At 51.1% G+C, this 16970-nt stretch overlaps 1 protein-coding gene across 2 annotated transcripts in view; it reads left to right on the top strand.

Annotated features, from left to right (window-relative positions):
* htr4 (5-hydroxytryptamine receptor 4) overlaps nt 1-16970 on the top strand; it is a 359571-nt gene that overhangs the window by 97300 nt on the left and 245301 nt on the right. For both annotated transcript variants that reach the window (XM_072512139.1, XM_072512138.1), the window contains exon 4: nt 16469-16615. In XM_072512139.1, the coding sequence (XP_072368240.1) occupies nt 16469-16615 (147 nt within the window). The remainder of the gene's footprint in view (nt 1-16468; nt 16616-16970) is intronic.

The following is a 16970-nucleotide window of genomic DNA, read 5'->3' as shown; positions in this document are numbered from 1 at the left end:
TGAGAGTGTGTATGTGAGGAAGGGAGAGAGGTGTGAGTGTGTATGTGAGAGAGATGGGAGAGTGTATGTGAGGGAGGGAGAGAGGTGGGAGTATGTATGTGAGAGAGGGAGAGAGGTGGGAGTGTGTATGTGAGGGAGGGAGAGAGGTGGGTGTGTGTATGTGAGGAATGGAGAGAGGTGGGAGTGTGTATGTGAGAGAGGCAGAGAGGTGGGAGTGTGTATGTGAGGGGGGGAGAGGTGGGAGTGTGTAAGTGAGGGAGGGAGAGAGGTGGGAGTGTGTATGTGAGGGAGGGAGAGAGGTGGGAGTGTGTATGTGAGAGAGGGAGAGAGGTGGGAGTGTGTATGTGAGGGAGGGAGAGAGGTGGGAGTGTGTATGTGAGAGAGGTGGGAGTGTATATGCGAGAGAGGGACAGAGGTGAGAGTGTGTATGTGAGAGAGGGAGAGAGGTGGGAGTGTGTATGTGAGGGAGGGAGAGAGGTGGGAGTGTGTATGTGAGAGAGGTGGGAGTGTATATGCGAGAGAGGGACAGAGGTGAGAGTGTGTATGTGAGAGAGGTGGGAGTGTGTATGTGAGGGAGGGAGAGAGGTGTGAGTGTGTATGTGAGAGAGGTGGGAGTGTGTGTGAGACAGGGAGAGTGGTGGGAGTGTGTATGTGAGGGAGGGAGAGAGGTGTGATTGTGTATGTGAGAGAGATGGGAGAGTGTATGTGAGGGAGGGAGAGAGGTGGGAGTGTGTATGTGAGGGAGGGAGAGAGGTGTGAGTGTGTATGTGAGGGAGGGAGAGAGGTGTGAGTGTGTATGTGAGAGAGATGGGAGAGTGTATGTGAGGGAGGGAGAGAGGTGGGAGTGTGTATGTGAGGGAGGGAGAGAGGTGTGAGTGTGTATGTGAGAGAGGTGGGAGTGTGTGTGAGAGAGGGAGAGTAGTGGGAGTGTGTATGTGAGGGAGGGAGAGAGGTGTGAGTGTGTGTGAGAGGGATAGAGATGAGAGTGTGTATGTGAGAGAGGGAGAGAGTGTGTGTGAGAGAGAGAGAGTGGTGGGAGTATATATGTGAGAGAGGGAGAGTGGTGGGAGTGTATATGTAAGAGAGGTAGGAGTGTGCATGTGAGGGAGGGAGAGAGGTGGGAGTGTGCATTTGAGGAAGGGAGGTGGGAGTGTGTGTGAGAGAGGGAGAGAAGTGCGAGTGTGTGTGAGAGAGGGAGAGTGGTGGGAGTGTGTATGTGAGAGAGGGAGAGAGGTGCGAGTGTGTGTGAGAGAGGGAGAGAGGTGCGAGTGTGTGTGAGAGAGGGAGAGTGGTGTGAGTGTGTGTGAGAGGGGGAGAGTGGTGAGAGTGTGTATGTGAGAGAGAGACGTGAGAGTGTGTGAGTGCGGGAGAGAGTTTGGAGTGTGTGAGTGCGGGAGAGAGTTTGGAGTGTGTGAGTGTGGGAGAGAGTTTGGAGTGTGTGAGTGTGGGAGAGAGTTTGGAGTGTGTGAGTGTGGGAGAGAGTTTGGAGTGTGTGTGAGAGCGTGAGAGAGTTTGGAGTGTGTGAGTGTGGGAGAGAGTTTGGAGTGTGCGTGAGAGCGAGAGAGAGTTTGGAGTGTGTGAGTGCGGGAGAGAGTTTGGAGTGTGTGAGATCGGGAGAGAGTTTGGAGTGTGTGAGTGCGGGAGGGAGTTTGGAGTGTGTGGTGGTATGTATTAGGGGTCATGTGGCACTGTGAAGCCGAGATGCTATTGGCTGACAGATCCCGGGCCTGGTTGGCTGCCGACTCCTTGCTCCGCCCTGAAGGCGGAGTATAAGAACCCGAGCCTCTCCCCGCAGCTTCATCTGTTGCTGAGCTGCTGGGGACAAGCATCGCTTAATAAAGCCTGGATCGACTTCATCACTTCTCGTCTCTCGTAAGTCATTGTGCGCTACAATTTATTAAGCGAGCTAAAAGACTATGGAGCTCCGGATCGCCCCGGAATGCCTGCGGATCAGCCCCCACGCAGCGAACTCGGCAGCTGTATTTAAACACTGGCAAGCATGCTTTGAAGGCTACCTCCGAACGGCCCCCAGCCGGATCACAGAAGACCAGAAAATGCAGGTCTTGCATTCGAGGGTAAACCCGGAAATTTACCCTCTCATAGAAGACGCACATGATTTCCCGACGGCGCTCGCATTGCTGAAGGGCATTTACGTTCGGCCCGTTAACCAGGTCTACGCGCGCCACCAACTCGCAAAGACCCGGAGAATCGCTAGAGGAATTCTACGTCGCGCTGCTAATTTTGGGACGGGGCTGCAGCTGCCCGCCGGTGAACGCGATCGAACACACGGACCTGCTAATTCGCGATGCATTTGTGGCAGGTATGAACTCTCCCCAAATCCGCCAAAGACTTTTAGAAAGAGAGTCGCTAGGACTCTCAGAGGCATGGGCCCTTGCAGCTTTCCTAGATGTGGCCTCGCAAAACGTCCGCGCCTACGGCCCTGACCGCGCGGCAGCCCCTTGGGCTCCGTGGACCCCCGTCGCGACAAACTCCCCCCCCCTCGCAAGGTTGCGCGGTTAAAGCGCCAGACCATCCCGGGGGGACCGCTGCTATTTCTGCGGGCAAGTGAAACACCCCCGGCAGCACTACCCAGCCCGCGCAGCTATTTGTAAAAGCTGCGGCAAGAAGGGCCATTACGCGGCACTGTGCCGGTCCCGGGAGGTCGCCGCAATCCCCGGAGAAGAACGAGCCCAGCACATCCCAAACGCTCCCCAACCCCCCCCCCCCCCAGCGCCCCATGTGCGACCCGTGGGCGCCGCCATTTTGGGTCCCGGGCACCACGAAGGGAGGATGGGCGCCGCCATCTTGTGCCCCCCAGAGCCACGTGCGATTCATGGGGGCGGCCATTTTGTCCACCCCCGACCACGTGCGATCCATGGGGGCGGCCATTTTGTCCACCCCCGGCCGCGTGCGATTCATGGACACCACCATCTTGGTTGACAACAAAGGACCCCAGCATCGACGGCTCCACGGGGTCCGAAGAAGACGCCGCGACACTACTACCACAACTGGCTTCGGTGACACTGGATCAATCGCGGCTCCAGACGACGACAACAACGGTGCTGGTCAATGGATATGAGACGCCATGCCTGATCGACTCCGGGAGCACTGAAAGTTTTATTCACCCAGACACGGTAAGACGCTGTTTTCTGACCATCCATCCAAGCACGCAAAAGATTTCCCTAGCTGCAGGATCCCATTCCGTAGAGATCAAAGGGTTCTGCATCGCGAACCTAACGGTGCAAGGGAGGGAGTTTAAGAACTACAGGCTCTACGTCCTTCCCAAACTCTGCGCTCCCACATTACTGGGATTAGATTTCCAGTGTAACCTGCAGAGCCTAACATTCCAATTCGGCGGCCCAATACCCCCACTCACTACCTGCGGCCTCGCAACTCTCAAGGTTGAACCGCCGTCCTTGTTTGCAAACCTCACCCCGGATTGCAAACCCGTCGCCACTAGGAGCAGACGGTACAGCGCCCAGGTCCGGATATTTATTCGGTCTGAAGTCCAGCGGTTGCTGAAGGAAGGCATAATCCAGGCCAGCAATAGTCCCTGGAGAGCCCAGGTGGTAGTAGTAAAGACCGGGGAGAAGCAAAGGATGGTCATAGACTATAGTCAGACCATCAACAGGTACACGCAGCTAGATGCGTACCCTCTCCCCCGCATATCCGACATGGTCAATCGGATTGCCCAGAATAAGGTCTTCTCCACCGTGGACCTCAAGTCCGCCTACCACCAGCTCCCCATCCGCCCAGGTGACCGCAAGTACACCGCCTTCAAGGCAGACGGGCGTCTATACCACTTCCTAAGGATCCCATTTGGCGTCACAAACGGGGTCTCGGTCTTCCAACGGGAGATGGACCGAATGGTTGACCAGCACGGGTTGCAGGCCACGTTCCCGTATCTCGACAACGTAACCATCTGCGGCCACGATCAGCAGGACCACGACACCAACCTCCAAAAGTTCCTCCAGACCGCTAACGCCCTGAACCTCACATATAACGTGGAAAAGTGCGTTTTTAGCACAAACCGTTTGGCCATCCTGGGATACGTAGTGCGCAATGGAATAATAGGCCCCGACCCCGAACGCATGCGCCCCCTTATGGAATTCCCCCTCCCCCACTGCTCCAAAGCCCTGAAACGTTGCCTGGGTTTCTTTTCATATTACACCCAGTGGGTCCCCCAGTACGCAGACAAGGCCCACCCGCTAATACAGTCCACTACCTTCCCCCTGTCGACAGAGGCTCGCCAGGCCTTCAGCCGCATCAAAGCGGATATCGCAAAGGCCACGATGCGCGCCATCGATGAGTCCCTCCCCTTCCAGGTCGAGAGCGACGCATCCGACGTAGCTCTGGCGGCCACACTTAACCAAGCGGGCAGACCCGTGGCCTTTTTCTCCCGGACCCTCCGCGCCTCAGAAATCCGCCACTCCTCAGTGGAAAAGGAAGCCCAAGCCATAGTGGAAGCTGTGCGACATTGGAGGCATTACCTGGCCGGCAGGAGATTCACTCTCCTCACGGACCAACGGTCGGTAGCCTTCATGTTCGATAATGCACAGCGGGGCAAAATTAAGAATGACAAGATCTTAAGGTGGAGAATTGAGCGCTCCAACTATGAGATCTTGTATCGTCCCGGAAAGCTGAACGAGCCATCCGATGCCCTATCCCGTGGCACATGTGCCAACGCACAAATAGACCGCCTCCAAGCCCTCCACGAGGACCTCTGCCACCCGGGGGTCACTCGATTTTACCATTTCGTAAAGTCCCGCAACCTCCCCTACTCTGTGGAGGAGGTCCGTACAGTCACCAGGAACTGCCACATCTGCGCAGAGTGCAAACCGCACTTTTTCAGGCCGGGTAGAGCGCACCTGATCAAGGCTTCCCGCCCCTTTGAACGCTTCAGTTTGGATTTCAAAGGGCCCCTCCCCTCCACCGACCGCAACGCATACTTCCTGAACGTGGTGGACGAGTACTCTCGTTTCCCCTTCGCCATCCCCTGCCCCGACATGACAGCGGCCACAGTCATTAAAGCCCTTGGCACCATATTCACACTGTTCGGTTGCCCCGCGTATATCCATAGCGACAGGGGGTCCTCCTTCATGAGTGACGAGCTGCGCCAGTTCCTGCTCAGCAAGGGCATAGCCTCGAGCAGGACGACCAGCTACAACCCCCGGGGGAACGGGCAAGTAGAGAGGGAGAACGGCGCGGTCTGGAAAGCCATCCTACTGGCCCTACGGTCAAGGGATCTCCCAGTTTCCCGGTGGCAGGAGGTCCTCCCGGACGCTCTACACTCCATCCGGTCGCTGCTGTGTACCACCACTAACCAAACGCCCCATGAGCACCTCCTTGTCTTCCCCAGGAAGTCCTCCTCCGGAACGTCGCTGCCGACCTGGCTGGCGGCCCCAGGACCCAGCTTGCTCCGGAAACATGTGCGGGCGCACAAATCGGACTGGTTGGTCGAGAGGGTTCACCTTCTCCACGCGAACCTGCAGTACGCCTACGTGACGTACCCCGACGGCCGACAGGACAGGGTCTCCCTGCGGGACCTGGCGCCCACCGGCAACACGCACACACCCCCGACACCGATCTTCCCCTCCCTGCCACCGGCGCACCCCGCGACCGCCCCCTTCCCGGGGGGGATTGGCCCTCCTCCCGTGCCCGCCCAGGAGTAAAACAGGAACAAACACCGAAACGCTCCCGGAGACGACAACGCCTGAGCAAGCACCTGCACCACAACCGGGGCTGAGGCGATCGACGAGGAAGACCAGACCGCCCGCTCGACTCGTGGAATCCGCGTGACACAAAGAATGTTGTTGTAACAAAAAAAAAATGTTTTTGCTAATATTGTAAATAGTTCTCACAAACTTGTACATAGCCCAGTGTAGGGCTAAAGCTGTAGTAACACTGTCTGAAATTTTGTTCCAGGGCCAGCCTTGTAAACCCCTACCACCATGCGAACCACCACCTCGCCGGGTTCCTTTTTAACAAGGGGTGAATGTGGTGGTATGTATTAGGGGTCATGTGGGACTGTGAAGCCGAGATGCTATTGGCTGACAGATCCCGGGTCCTGGTTGGCTGCCGACTCCTGGCTCCACCCTGAAGGTGGAGTATAAGAACCCGAGCCTCTCCCCGCAGCTTCATTCTGTTGCTGAGCTGCTGGGGACAAGCATCGCTGAATAAAGCCTGGATCGACTTCATCACTTCTCGTCTTTCATAAGTCATTGTGCGCTACAGAGTGTGTGAGTGCGGGAGAGAGTTTGGAGTGTGTGAGAGCGGGAGAGAGTTTGGAGTGTGTGAGTGCGGGAGAGAGTTTGGAGTGTGTGAGTGTGGGAGAGAGTTTGGAGTGTGTGTGAGAGCGGGAGAGAGTTTGGAGTGTGTGAGTGCGGGAGAGAGTTTGGAGTGTGTGAGTGCGGGAGAGAGTTTGGAGTGTGTGAATGCGGGAGAGAGTTTGGAGTGTGTTTGAGAGCGGGAGAGAGTTTGGAGTGTGTGTGAGAGCGGGAGAGAGTTTGGAGTGTGTGTGATAGTGGGAGAGAGTTTGGAGTGTGTGAGTGGGGGAGAGAGGTGAGAGTGTGCATGTGAGAGCGGGAGAGAGGTGAGAGTGTGCATGTGAGGGCGGGAGAGAGTTTTGAGTTTGTGAGTGCGGGAGAGAGTTTTGAGTGTGTGAGTGCGGGAGAAAGTTTGGAGTGTGTGTGAGAGCGGGAGAGAGTTTGGAGTGTGTGAGAGTGGGAGAGAGTTTGGAGTGTGTGTGAGAGCGGTAGAGAATTTGGAGAGTGTGTGTGAGAGAGGTGGGAGTGAGTATGTGTGTGAGAGCGGGAGAGAGGTGGGAGTGTGTGTGAGAGTGGTAGAGAGTTTGGTGTGTGTGTGTGAGAGAGGTGGGAGTAAGTATGTGTGAGAGTGGGAGAGAGGTGGGAGTGAGTATGTGTGTGAGAGCAGGAGAGAGGTGGGAGTGTGTGTGTGAGAGAGGTGGGAGTGGGTATGTGTGTGAGAGCAGGGGAGAGGTGGGAGTGTCTGTGTGAGAGCGGGAGAGAGTTTGGAGTGTGTGTGAGAACGGTAGAGATTTTGGAGTGTGTGTGTGAGAGAGGTGGGAGTAAGTATGTGTGGGAGCGGGAGATAGGTCCGAGTGAGTATGCGTGTGAGACCGGGAGAGAGGTGGGAGTGAGTGTGTGAGAGCGGGAGAGAGTTTGGAGTGTGTGTGTGAGAGAGGTGGGAGTGAGTATGTGTGTGAGAGCGGGAGAGAGTTTGGAGTGTGTGTGTGAGAGAGGTGGGAGTGAGTGTGTGTGTGAGAGCGGGAGAGAGTTTGGAGTGTGTGTGAAAGAGGTGGGAGTAAGTGTGTGTGTGAAGGGGAATGTGTGTGTAGCACTCCTAGTATTAAACAAATCTGTGAGCAAAAGAATCCTTCCATTAAAAATGACAACAATAAGGTAAGACTTAAGTATTTATTGAATAAAACAACTTTTTAATTACAATGAATGTGTACATATAAGAATATAATTTTTAAAAATAAATTTGTTTTTGTATGTTTGTACCTATTGCGTAAAAGAAATCAATATTTTGCGGCTTAACTCTTCAACACAATAAGACTAAGAGGGTCTGTGTAGATTTAATGGGCCAAATGGCCTCCTTCTGTTCTGTGGGGGTTCTATGGTTCGAAGAATGTTTCTCATGAGTTCCGTTAGTATTCCATGGCCGGAATGTTTGGGAAACCCTGGGTGGGATTCTCCGACCTCAGGCTGGATTGGAGAATCGCCGGGGGGGGGGGGCCAATCAACGCGACGCCGCTCCAGCGCTGCTCCGACTCCGGTCGGCGTGGCGCCGGCCGGAGGCCGCTCTACGCAGCCCCTCCGGCGATTCTCCATGCGCGATTGGCGGAGTTGCCGCCGAGATAGGCCGAGTCCCGCCGGCGCCATTCACGTTGTCATGATATACACTCATGCACATAATGAGATACAGACAGGCAGTGACAGACACCCAGTACAGCCAATCAACACACAGGACAGAACACAACCAATCACCAGGCAGAACACTAAAAGGTGGTCTGGCACTATAAAACACACGAGGCATCAACACTCTGCCTCTGTCCACTGGTGACAACTGTAGTGACAGTCAGGGTGTATATATCAGTTAGCACCTTCTACATGTGGCTCAGAGCTAGTCTGGTCTAGTTAGTTATAGTAAGCACGCTTAGATTAGTAGAATGTCAAACCCACAGCGAACTGTGTGCACTGCTTAACAAGTTCAATAAAGCGTATTGAACCAACATCACAGTTTGGTGTCTACTTTCAAGTACAACTGTATCCAGTTGCAGTCCGTGTTACCCCAGGGTGATTAACACAACATGGTACCAGTAGTCTACTTTCTCTAAGTGATTTACCTCGAGTGATTCCGTGACGACCAGCAAGTGCCTTCCAGCGGCATGGAGACGATCCAGGCCCCTCTACAGCTATGGATCTCCGGCAATCTCGGCGCCAACTGCTGGGTCTTCAAGCAAAGGTTCCTTCTCTACATTGAGGCCTCAGACCTCGAGAGTGCGTCCGATTCCAGAAAAATCGCGCTGCTCCTATCAACTGCGGGGGACCAAGCTGTCCAGATTTTCAACTCGCTTAATTTTACCAACGGCCAGGACAAGGCCAAATTCAAGACCGTTTTGGAGAAGTTCGGCAGTCACTGTGAAGTCGAAACAAACGAGAGCTTTGAGCACTATATATTCCAGAAACGCCTTCAGGGTAAGGATGAACCTTTCCAATCCTTTCTAACTCATCTCCGTATATTAGCGCAGTCCTGCAATTATGGTGCAACCGCTGATTCCATGATCAGGGATCAGATCGTGTTTGGGCTGCACTCCGATTCCTTGCGGGAGCAACTCCTCAAAATTAAGCACATGACCCTGCCAGTCGCAATCGAGACATGTATAGTGCATGTATCCTCAATGTGGATTCCGCGGACGAATGGCGTGCTGTCATACAAGTAAATCAATGCAGCATCCAGTTCAAGCTGGACACTGGTGCTTCTGCCAATCTCATCTCTCAAGCTGATTTTGACCGCATTAAAAAGCAACCCAAAATTCTTCCACCAGCCTGCCAGCTCCTCGATTATAATGGCAATGCCATAACTGCACTCGGATCTTGTCATTTATTCGTCTCCAACAAGACCATCAATGTCACACTGCGATTCAAAATCGTCAAGCCTGATAAGGCATCCCTGCTCGGTGCCCATCCATGCAAGCCACTCAACCTCGTAGAGCCAGCCCATGCCATGTCTTCCTCCAATGTGGATCTTCAGGCTGACATTGATGACATCCTTGCTCAATATCCGGATGTGTGATGGAATGGGCACTCTGCCATACTGCTACAAGATCCTACTCAGGCCTGATGCCACGCCAGTAATCCATGCACCACGCCGGGTGCCGGCTCCTCTGAAGGAACGTTTAAAGGCACAGCTACAGGAGCTCCAAGACCAGGGCATCATCTCCAAAGTGACAAAACCGACTGACTGGGTCAGCTCGATGGTCTGTGTGAAGAAGCCCTCAGGAGTGTTGCGGATATGCATAGATCCCAAAGATCATAACCAGAACATAATGCGGGAACACTACCCGATCCCGAAGCGGGAGGAACTGACCAATGAGATGGCACACGCCAAATTCTTCACGATGCTAGATGCATCGCATGGTTTCTTAACAATTTCAATAAAGCGTATTGAACTAACATCAAAGTTTGGAGTCTACTTTCAAGGACAACTGTATCCAGTTGCAGTCCGTGTTACCCCAGGGTGATTTACACGACACACATGTGGTCCTACCCTGCGGGACCTCGCCGTCCATCCTGCGGGGGGTGGCCTGGTGGGGGGGGGGAGGTGGGATCCGGCCCCGGGGGGGGGCCTCCAAGGTGGCCTGGCCCACGATCAAGGCCTACCGATCGGCAGGCCGGCTTGTCCTGGTGGGGGCCTATGTTCCTCTGCGCCAGGCCCCTGTAGCTCTCCGCCATGTTGCGTCGGGGCCGGCGCGGAGAAGGAGACCTATGCACATGCGCAAATTTGTGGCGGCCGTAGCGCCCGTGCGCGAACTTGCACCGCCCATAGCGCGCATGTGCGAACACCTGCCACCCATAGCGCACATGTGCGAACTCACGCCGGCCATAGCGTATATGTGCGAACTCGCGCCTCCCGTAGCGCGCATGCACCAAATCTTGCCGGCCGCAGCACAAATGCGCGGAACTCGCGCTGGCCGTAGTGCGCATGCGCAGACCCACGGCGCCCGTTTGATGCCGGTATCGGCAACTGGAGCTGCGTGAGTCGCTCCAGTGCCATGCTGGCCCCCTGTGGGGCGCAGGAACGATGCTCCTAGGGGCCTGTTGATGCTGTCATAAAATGCGACGGCGTTTACAACGGCATCAAAACCCTGAGATAGTCCATTCAAAAGAAGATTAGTTATAACGAAAATGATAAGATTATGGGATATTATTAGATGGTGTAGGAGCTTTTTTTATTCTTTGAAGGGATGTGACTGTCGCTGGCTAGGTCAGTATTTATTGCCCATCCCTAATTGCCCTTGAGAAGGTGGTGATGAGCCATTGCCTTAAACCACTACAGTCCATGTGCTGTCAGTGCACCCACGGTACTATTTGAAGGGAGTTCCAGGATTTTGACCCAGAACAAGTGAAGAAATGGTAATACAGTTCCAAGTCAGGATGGTGTGTGGCTTAGAGGGGAACTTGCAAGTGGCAGCGTTCCCATGCTTCTGCTGCCGTTGTCCTTTAGATGATAGAGGTTGCGGGTTTAGAAGCTTTTGTCAAAGAAACCTTGGTGAATTGCTACAGTACATCTTGCAGTTGGTACACTGCTGCCATTATGCGTAGGTGGGGGGGGGGGGGGGGGGGGGGGGAGTGAGTGTTGAAGGTGGGATGCCAATCAAGTGGACTGCTTTGTCCTGAATGGTGTCAAATCTCTTGAGTGTGGTTGGAGCTACATTCATCCAAGCAAGTGGAGTGTATTCTATCACATTCCTGACTTATGCATTGTGGATTGTGGACAGGCTTTGGGGAGTCAGGAGGTGAGTTGTTCACCATAGAATTCCTGGCCAATGACTTTGTAGCTACAGTATTTATATGGCTGGTCCAATTCAGTTTGCTCCTCTAGGATGTTGATAGTGGGGTTCAATGATAATAATGCCAATGAAGGTCAAGGGGCGATGTTAGATTCTCTCTTTTTGGAGGTGATTATTGCCTGGCACTTGTGTGGCATAAATGTTACATGCCACTTATCAACTCAAACCTGAGTGTTGTCCAGGTCTTGCTGCATGTGGGCATGGGCTGCTTCAGTATGTCACAATAGAAACATAGAAAATAGGAACAGGAGTAGGCCATTTGGCTCTTTGTGCCTGCTTGCCATTCATTATGATCATGGCTGATGTTCCAACTCAGTAACCTGTTCCTGCTTTCCCCCCAAATCCTTTGATTCCGTTAGCCCCAAAATATATATATAACTGCTTCTTGAAACCTACAATGTTTTGGCTTCAACTGCTTTCTGTGGTAACGAATTCCACAGGCTTGCCATTCTCTGGGTGAAGAAACTGTTCCTCATCTCAGTCCTAATTGGTTTATCCTGTATCCTTATACTGTGACCCCTGGTTCTGGACTCACCGCCATCAGGAACATCCTTCCTGCACCCCTAATCTGTTTAGTTCTATTAGAATTTATAGGTGTCTGTGAGATTCCCCCCTCGTTCTTCTAAACTCCAGCAAATACAATCCTAACCAACTCAATCTCTCCTCATACGGTGCTTAACATTGCGCAATCATCAGCAAGTATCCCCACTGCTGCCCTTATGCTGGAGGGAAGATCATTGATGAAGTAGCTGAAGATGGAGGGACCTAGAACAATACGCTCAGGAACTCCTACAGTGATGACCTGAGACTGAGATCATTGACCTCCAACAACCTCAACCATCTTCCTTTGTGCCAGATTTGCTTCAAACAGTGGTGGATTTTCCCTTTATTCTCATTGGCTCCAGTTTTGCGAGCGCTCATTGATGCCACACTGGGTCAAATGCTGCCTTGATGTCAAGGGCAGTCGCTCTCACCTCATCCGAAATAGATCTCAACAATTGAACATTTATCGGAGGTCACAAAGCAGAATTATAGAGAAAGCTCTTCAAGGGTTTTGGGCGGGATTCCCTCAGCCCGGGGGCCGGGCCGGAGAATCCCCGCGACCGGCGTGAATCACGCCAATCCGCCCGCACGCGATTCTCCGCAGAGCAGAGAATCGCCGCCATTGGCGCCAGCGTGGCTGGCGCGGCACTGGTCGGGGGCTGCTCTGCGCAGCCAGCCTGCCGTTTCTCGGCCCGGGATGGGCCGAGCGGCCGTCGTAAAATAGCCGAGTCCCGCCGGCGCCGTCCACACCTGCTCTCAGCTGGCGGGAACTCGCAGTGGAAGGGTCAGGGGACGGCCAGTGGGGGGGGGGGGGGTCCAATGTGGCCTGGCCCCCTGTGGCGGCCAGAATTACTGAACCTGAGGCTGTGTTGATGCCGTCGAGAAACGCGAGGGCATTTCCGACGGCATCAACACTTAGCCTCAAGATCACAGAATCCCGCTCTTTATGTTTTATTTGATTGAGTCCTTACTGCTTCGATAGTAATGAGAATAGTTGTGTGGAGGAACAGAAAGAGAAATATCAGTGAAATTGGGATCATGCAATATATTATCAACAGGCAGGCATTATTACGGAAAAAATAATGAAATTTGTCTGCTTTGAAAGGTGAGAGTTCAGGCACATCTATTGAATAATCGAGACAAAATTGGAAATGTGTTTCCATTAGTTGCTGAGCACAAGCTGAATTCAGAAGCAGTTGCTTTTGATGACTCCATAACAGAAAAGAGTAATGAACATTTTGTCAAAAACATATCCTCTTAATTCTACCACAGGCATAAAACAGGAGCTGAGGAGCCGGTTATGTGTGCTATCCACCATGTTGAACGGAGCTTCACCGAGGCTCTGTGGTGTTTTAGGAGTATTATATGGAAGTATGAAAAGTGCTCAGTATAATATTTCAATTGTTAGGGTGGCACGGTGGCGCAGTGATTAGTACTGCTGCCTCATGGCGCTGAGGGCCTGGGTTCGATCCCAGCCCCGGGTTACTACCCGTGTGGATTTTGCACATTCTCCCCGTGTCTGCTTGGGTCTCACCCCCACAACCCAAAGATGTGCAGGGTAGGTGAATTGGCCACTCTGAATTGCCCCTTAATTGGAATTTTAAAAAATATATATTTCAATTATGTAAGGGCCCTTCCTGATGTTTCCAGTGGTGGGTGTGTCCAGGACCAGGGGTCACAGTCTGAGGATTCGGGATAGACCATTTAGGACAGAGATAAGGAGACATTTCTTCACCCAAAGAGTGGTGAACCTGTGGAATTCATTACCACAGGAAATAGTTGAGGCTAAGACACTGAATACATTTAAGAGGCGGCTAGATACGGCACTTGAGGTGAATGGGTTCAAGGGTTATGGGGAGAGAGCAGGATCAGGCTATTGAGTTGGATGATCAGCCATGTTCGTGACGAATGGCAAAGCAGGCACGAAGGGCCGAATGGCCTCCTCCTGCTCCTATCTTCTATGTTTCTCTGTTTATTGCCTGTCTATTTCCTTGTTTCCCCTTTCCTTTTATTGTTGCTGTTACATTTGATTCATGGATGATTTATGGACATATGTCTTTCAGGCAACCTGCCATTTTAATTAAAGCAGAAGAAAAGAGTGGCCTGTGGCTTTAATTCAAATGGAAGGATCCAGAAGGCTGCGCTGATTTAAAGTGTGGGCCAGCACCAATGACAGATATTGGCTGGCACTCTCTTTGGTTCATTTTGCTGGTCGTCAATGAATTGGCCCAAAAGGCTTGGTAGCAAGTGGTAACTGGATATTATCATGATGGAATATTTTTCAGAGCCACAAGGTTCCATTTTAGTTTCACTTTAGAGATCTGGCAGTAATGGAGAAGATCCAGCTACATCCTCTCCAGAAAACTGCTGTTAAACTTCTTCAAAAAGGACCCACTAAACTCTCTCTCTCCAATAAGCCTGTGGGTATTGGGTTCCTGAAAAAGGGGCCTGAAAGCAGGCCATGAACTGAGAGCAAAGTCTGATGAAACAGGGACTAAAATTGTGAGTACAGGCTGCCAAACAAGGATGGTGATTTACAAACGTACTGTGGAGAACGCCTGCAAGGAATAATCATCTGAAGCAAAGACTCTTTTCTCTTTCATTTACAATCCCTCCCCCTTTTCCACCTTTCCGTGTTTGTCAGTCTTGTATGTGTGTGTAGAGGGTGGGGAGGCAAGTTACAGTAGGAGTTAGGTTCTTTTCAATATTTAACCAGGTGTATCTGCTGCGTATTTTACCATTAACTTTGTTAGAAATAAACAGTATTTGCATTTCAATTTACAAACCTGATGACTGTAATCATTGGGCAGCCAAGGGCAAAAGATTTCAGGAATTTTTATTACTTCACTTGGGTTTTGACTCTGGGTCACGGGCTGAAATTGACCACGTACTTGCCCAGGATGGTGTAACAATTGGACTTCCCAGCACCTGATTCACCAACTGATAACTCAATTAACAAATCACAGACAAAAGGTTGCTTAAATAGCTCATTCATTCCAAACAGATTCGTTGCTGCTTTGACCTTTTAGGATGCTGGTTAAATTCTGGGTGTTTTCTGGCCAATAATCTGCTTTCTGCAATTGAATTCTGATTATTACTTACTGGTGCTGAATGGCTTTTGGGGGTCTTCAAAGCTGAAGGATGAGGCAAAGCAATCAAGAAGACAGAAGAGGAAAGGCGCAGCAAAGGATCGAGGAAAGAGGAGGATGTTAAAGTCAGGACATCACAGAGGCTCCCCATATCAAGAAATACACCTACATCACCTTTCTATTGAACAGAATAAAGCAGGACTGGATAGCATGAATCTCTGTCATCAATGCACAGTTTCCCAGGGTTCAAAGTGCCATAAACCTCATCACATCTCCTTGTGTCCTCTCCATCACCATCATGACATCTTTCTGAATAGAAAGGGCCTTCCAATTTCTGAATTAATTTTTTTTGCAACTGCAGGTAGTGTGCCCCATGTAGGCCTGTGCACAATCACCTGGCAGCACTCATAATTCATTCATCCTGTACCCCTATGTTATCTTTATTCTTTCTTTTAATAAATTTAGAGTCTCCAATTATTTTCGTTTACAATTAAGGGGCAATTTAGCATGGCCAATCCATCTAGCCTGCACATCTTTTGGGTTGTGGGGGTGAGACCCACACAGACAAGGGGAGAATATGCAAACTCCACACAGACAGTGACCTGGGACCGGGATCGAACCTGGGACCCTGGTGCCGTGAGGCAGCAGTGTTCGCCATTGTGCCACCGTGCCACCTGTTATCTTTATTCAAACCAGGCGATCAGATGAAGGGTTGGCTCCAGGGTGACAAAGAGCACAGGGCTTCATCGCTGGCTTTGAAAGCAGTCCAAGGCAGGCCAGCAGCACGGTTCAATTCCTGTACCAGCGTCCCCGAACTGGCGCTGGAATGTGGCGACTAGGGGCTTTTCACAGTAACTTCATTTGAAGCCTACTTGTGACAATAAGCGATTTTCATTTTCATTTCAAGAGTATCCCCTCCAGACATGGCTCGTGACTATTAGGAAAACGGGGGCTGTGTTCACCATGGCGGATGGGCTGCTTGCACATTGATACAACAGGTGTCAACCATGTTGACATTAGTGATGGACATGCCTCTCCGAACTTGGATAGCTCTCTCTGGCGCCTGAAAACCTCAGATAAGTTGACCTGAATTGTCTGACGTGCATAAATTACAACAAAGCAGCAGCTTTTAAATATGAACTGCTTGTCCCAATCCAAGGGATAGCAATTCTCCCTTGCTGCTGCTCAATGGACAGGATTTCTGATGTCTTCAAAATGAGTAGCTGCAGCTTATTTGCCTTCCTAATTTGTTTCTGAAACTGATGGTTTCTTCCAGTGCAAGTAGTTGGCTCTTAAATTTGAGAAATAGCTTCTTTAGAGCAGCTGATCCTGCCCACGCAAAGTGGTAGACTCCACACATCTGGACCACTCTTCACAGGGAACACGGAAAGGAACTGATCTTGCTGCATCCTGCAAAGCCATCCTATGGAAACTGGGATCCTTGTGCATGCTGCAAGCAAATTTCGAGCGAAATATCTGCTCAAATATTTTGAGTCAGCTTATCTATCTGTTTTATAAAATTGGTAATTGTGTTCCAGGTGAATCGTAATCCTATTGATCGAATAACAAACCTCTTGTCAGCCCATTTACCTTCCAGCCCTGCTATTATATTAATTGATACCCAACTGGGGTATTCTCAGAAATATTGTAATGTGTATCTCTCTGTATGTTTCATGATATATCTGATCAAAGGTTTATAATTGACGGTAATTCCATCTATTATCTGTTTTGCTTTTAGTACAAGTGATGGTGAGCCTCATGAAGTTCCTGCTTTCTCTATGGTTCAGAAGACCGTTCTCATCACATTTCTGTCGGCTATTATGATAATGACTATTTTGGGAAATCTACTGGTAATGGTAGCTGTATGCAAGGACAGACAGCTACGGTGAGTGGCTATGTACCATAATAATGTGAGTCTAAACTGAAATCTGACGAGGGAGGCCATTTTGGTGTTTGTTGCACTTTTCTGAGTAACTGAATGATTATATCACCGACTGGTTGTCAAAATACTGCAGTAATTATTGTTGTGTCAATGTGTGTGGAAGAAGCAGCAGGCTGCACATGAAAATTACATGCACCAGCTATGCTTCAGGAGGGGGAGGTGTCCCTGTAGACTGTGCAAAATATCCATATGGAAAAAAACATCAAATCAGCAATTTTTTCCTAATGGGTGGTTTCAGCCATTCAAAAAAATAATTTCTGCCAGAAATTGGGTTGGAAATTGTTGGGGCCTGTGGTGT

The sequence above is a fragment of the Scyliorhinus torazame genome, chromosome 7 (assembly GCF_047496885.1).
Source record: "Scyliorhinus torazame isolate Kashiwa2021f chromosome 7, sScyTor2.1, whole genome shotgun sequence".
In the NCBI taxonomy this organism is placed as follows: domain Eukaryota; kingdom Metazoa; phylum Chordata; class Chondrichthyes; order Carcharhiniformes; family Scyliorhinidae; genus Scyliorhinus; species Scyliorhinus torazame.
The sequence above is the reverse complement of the archived record's forward strand: the minus strand, read 5'-3'. Positions and strand labels throughout refer to the sequence as shown.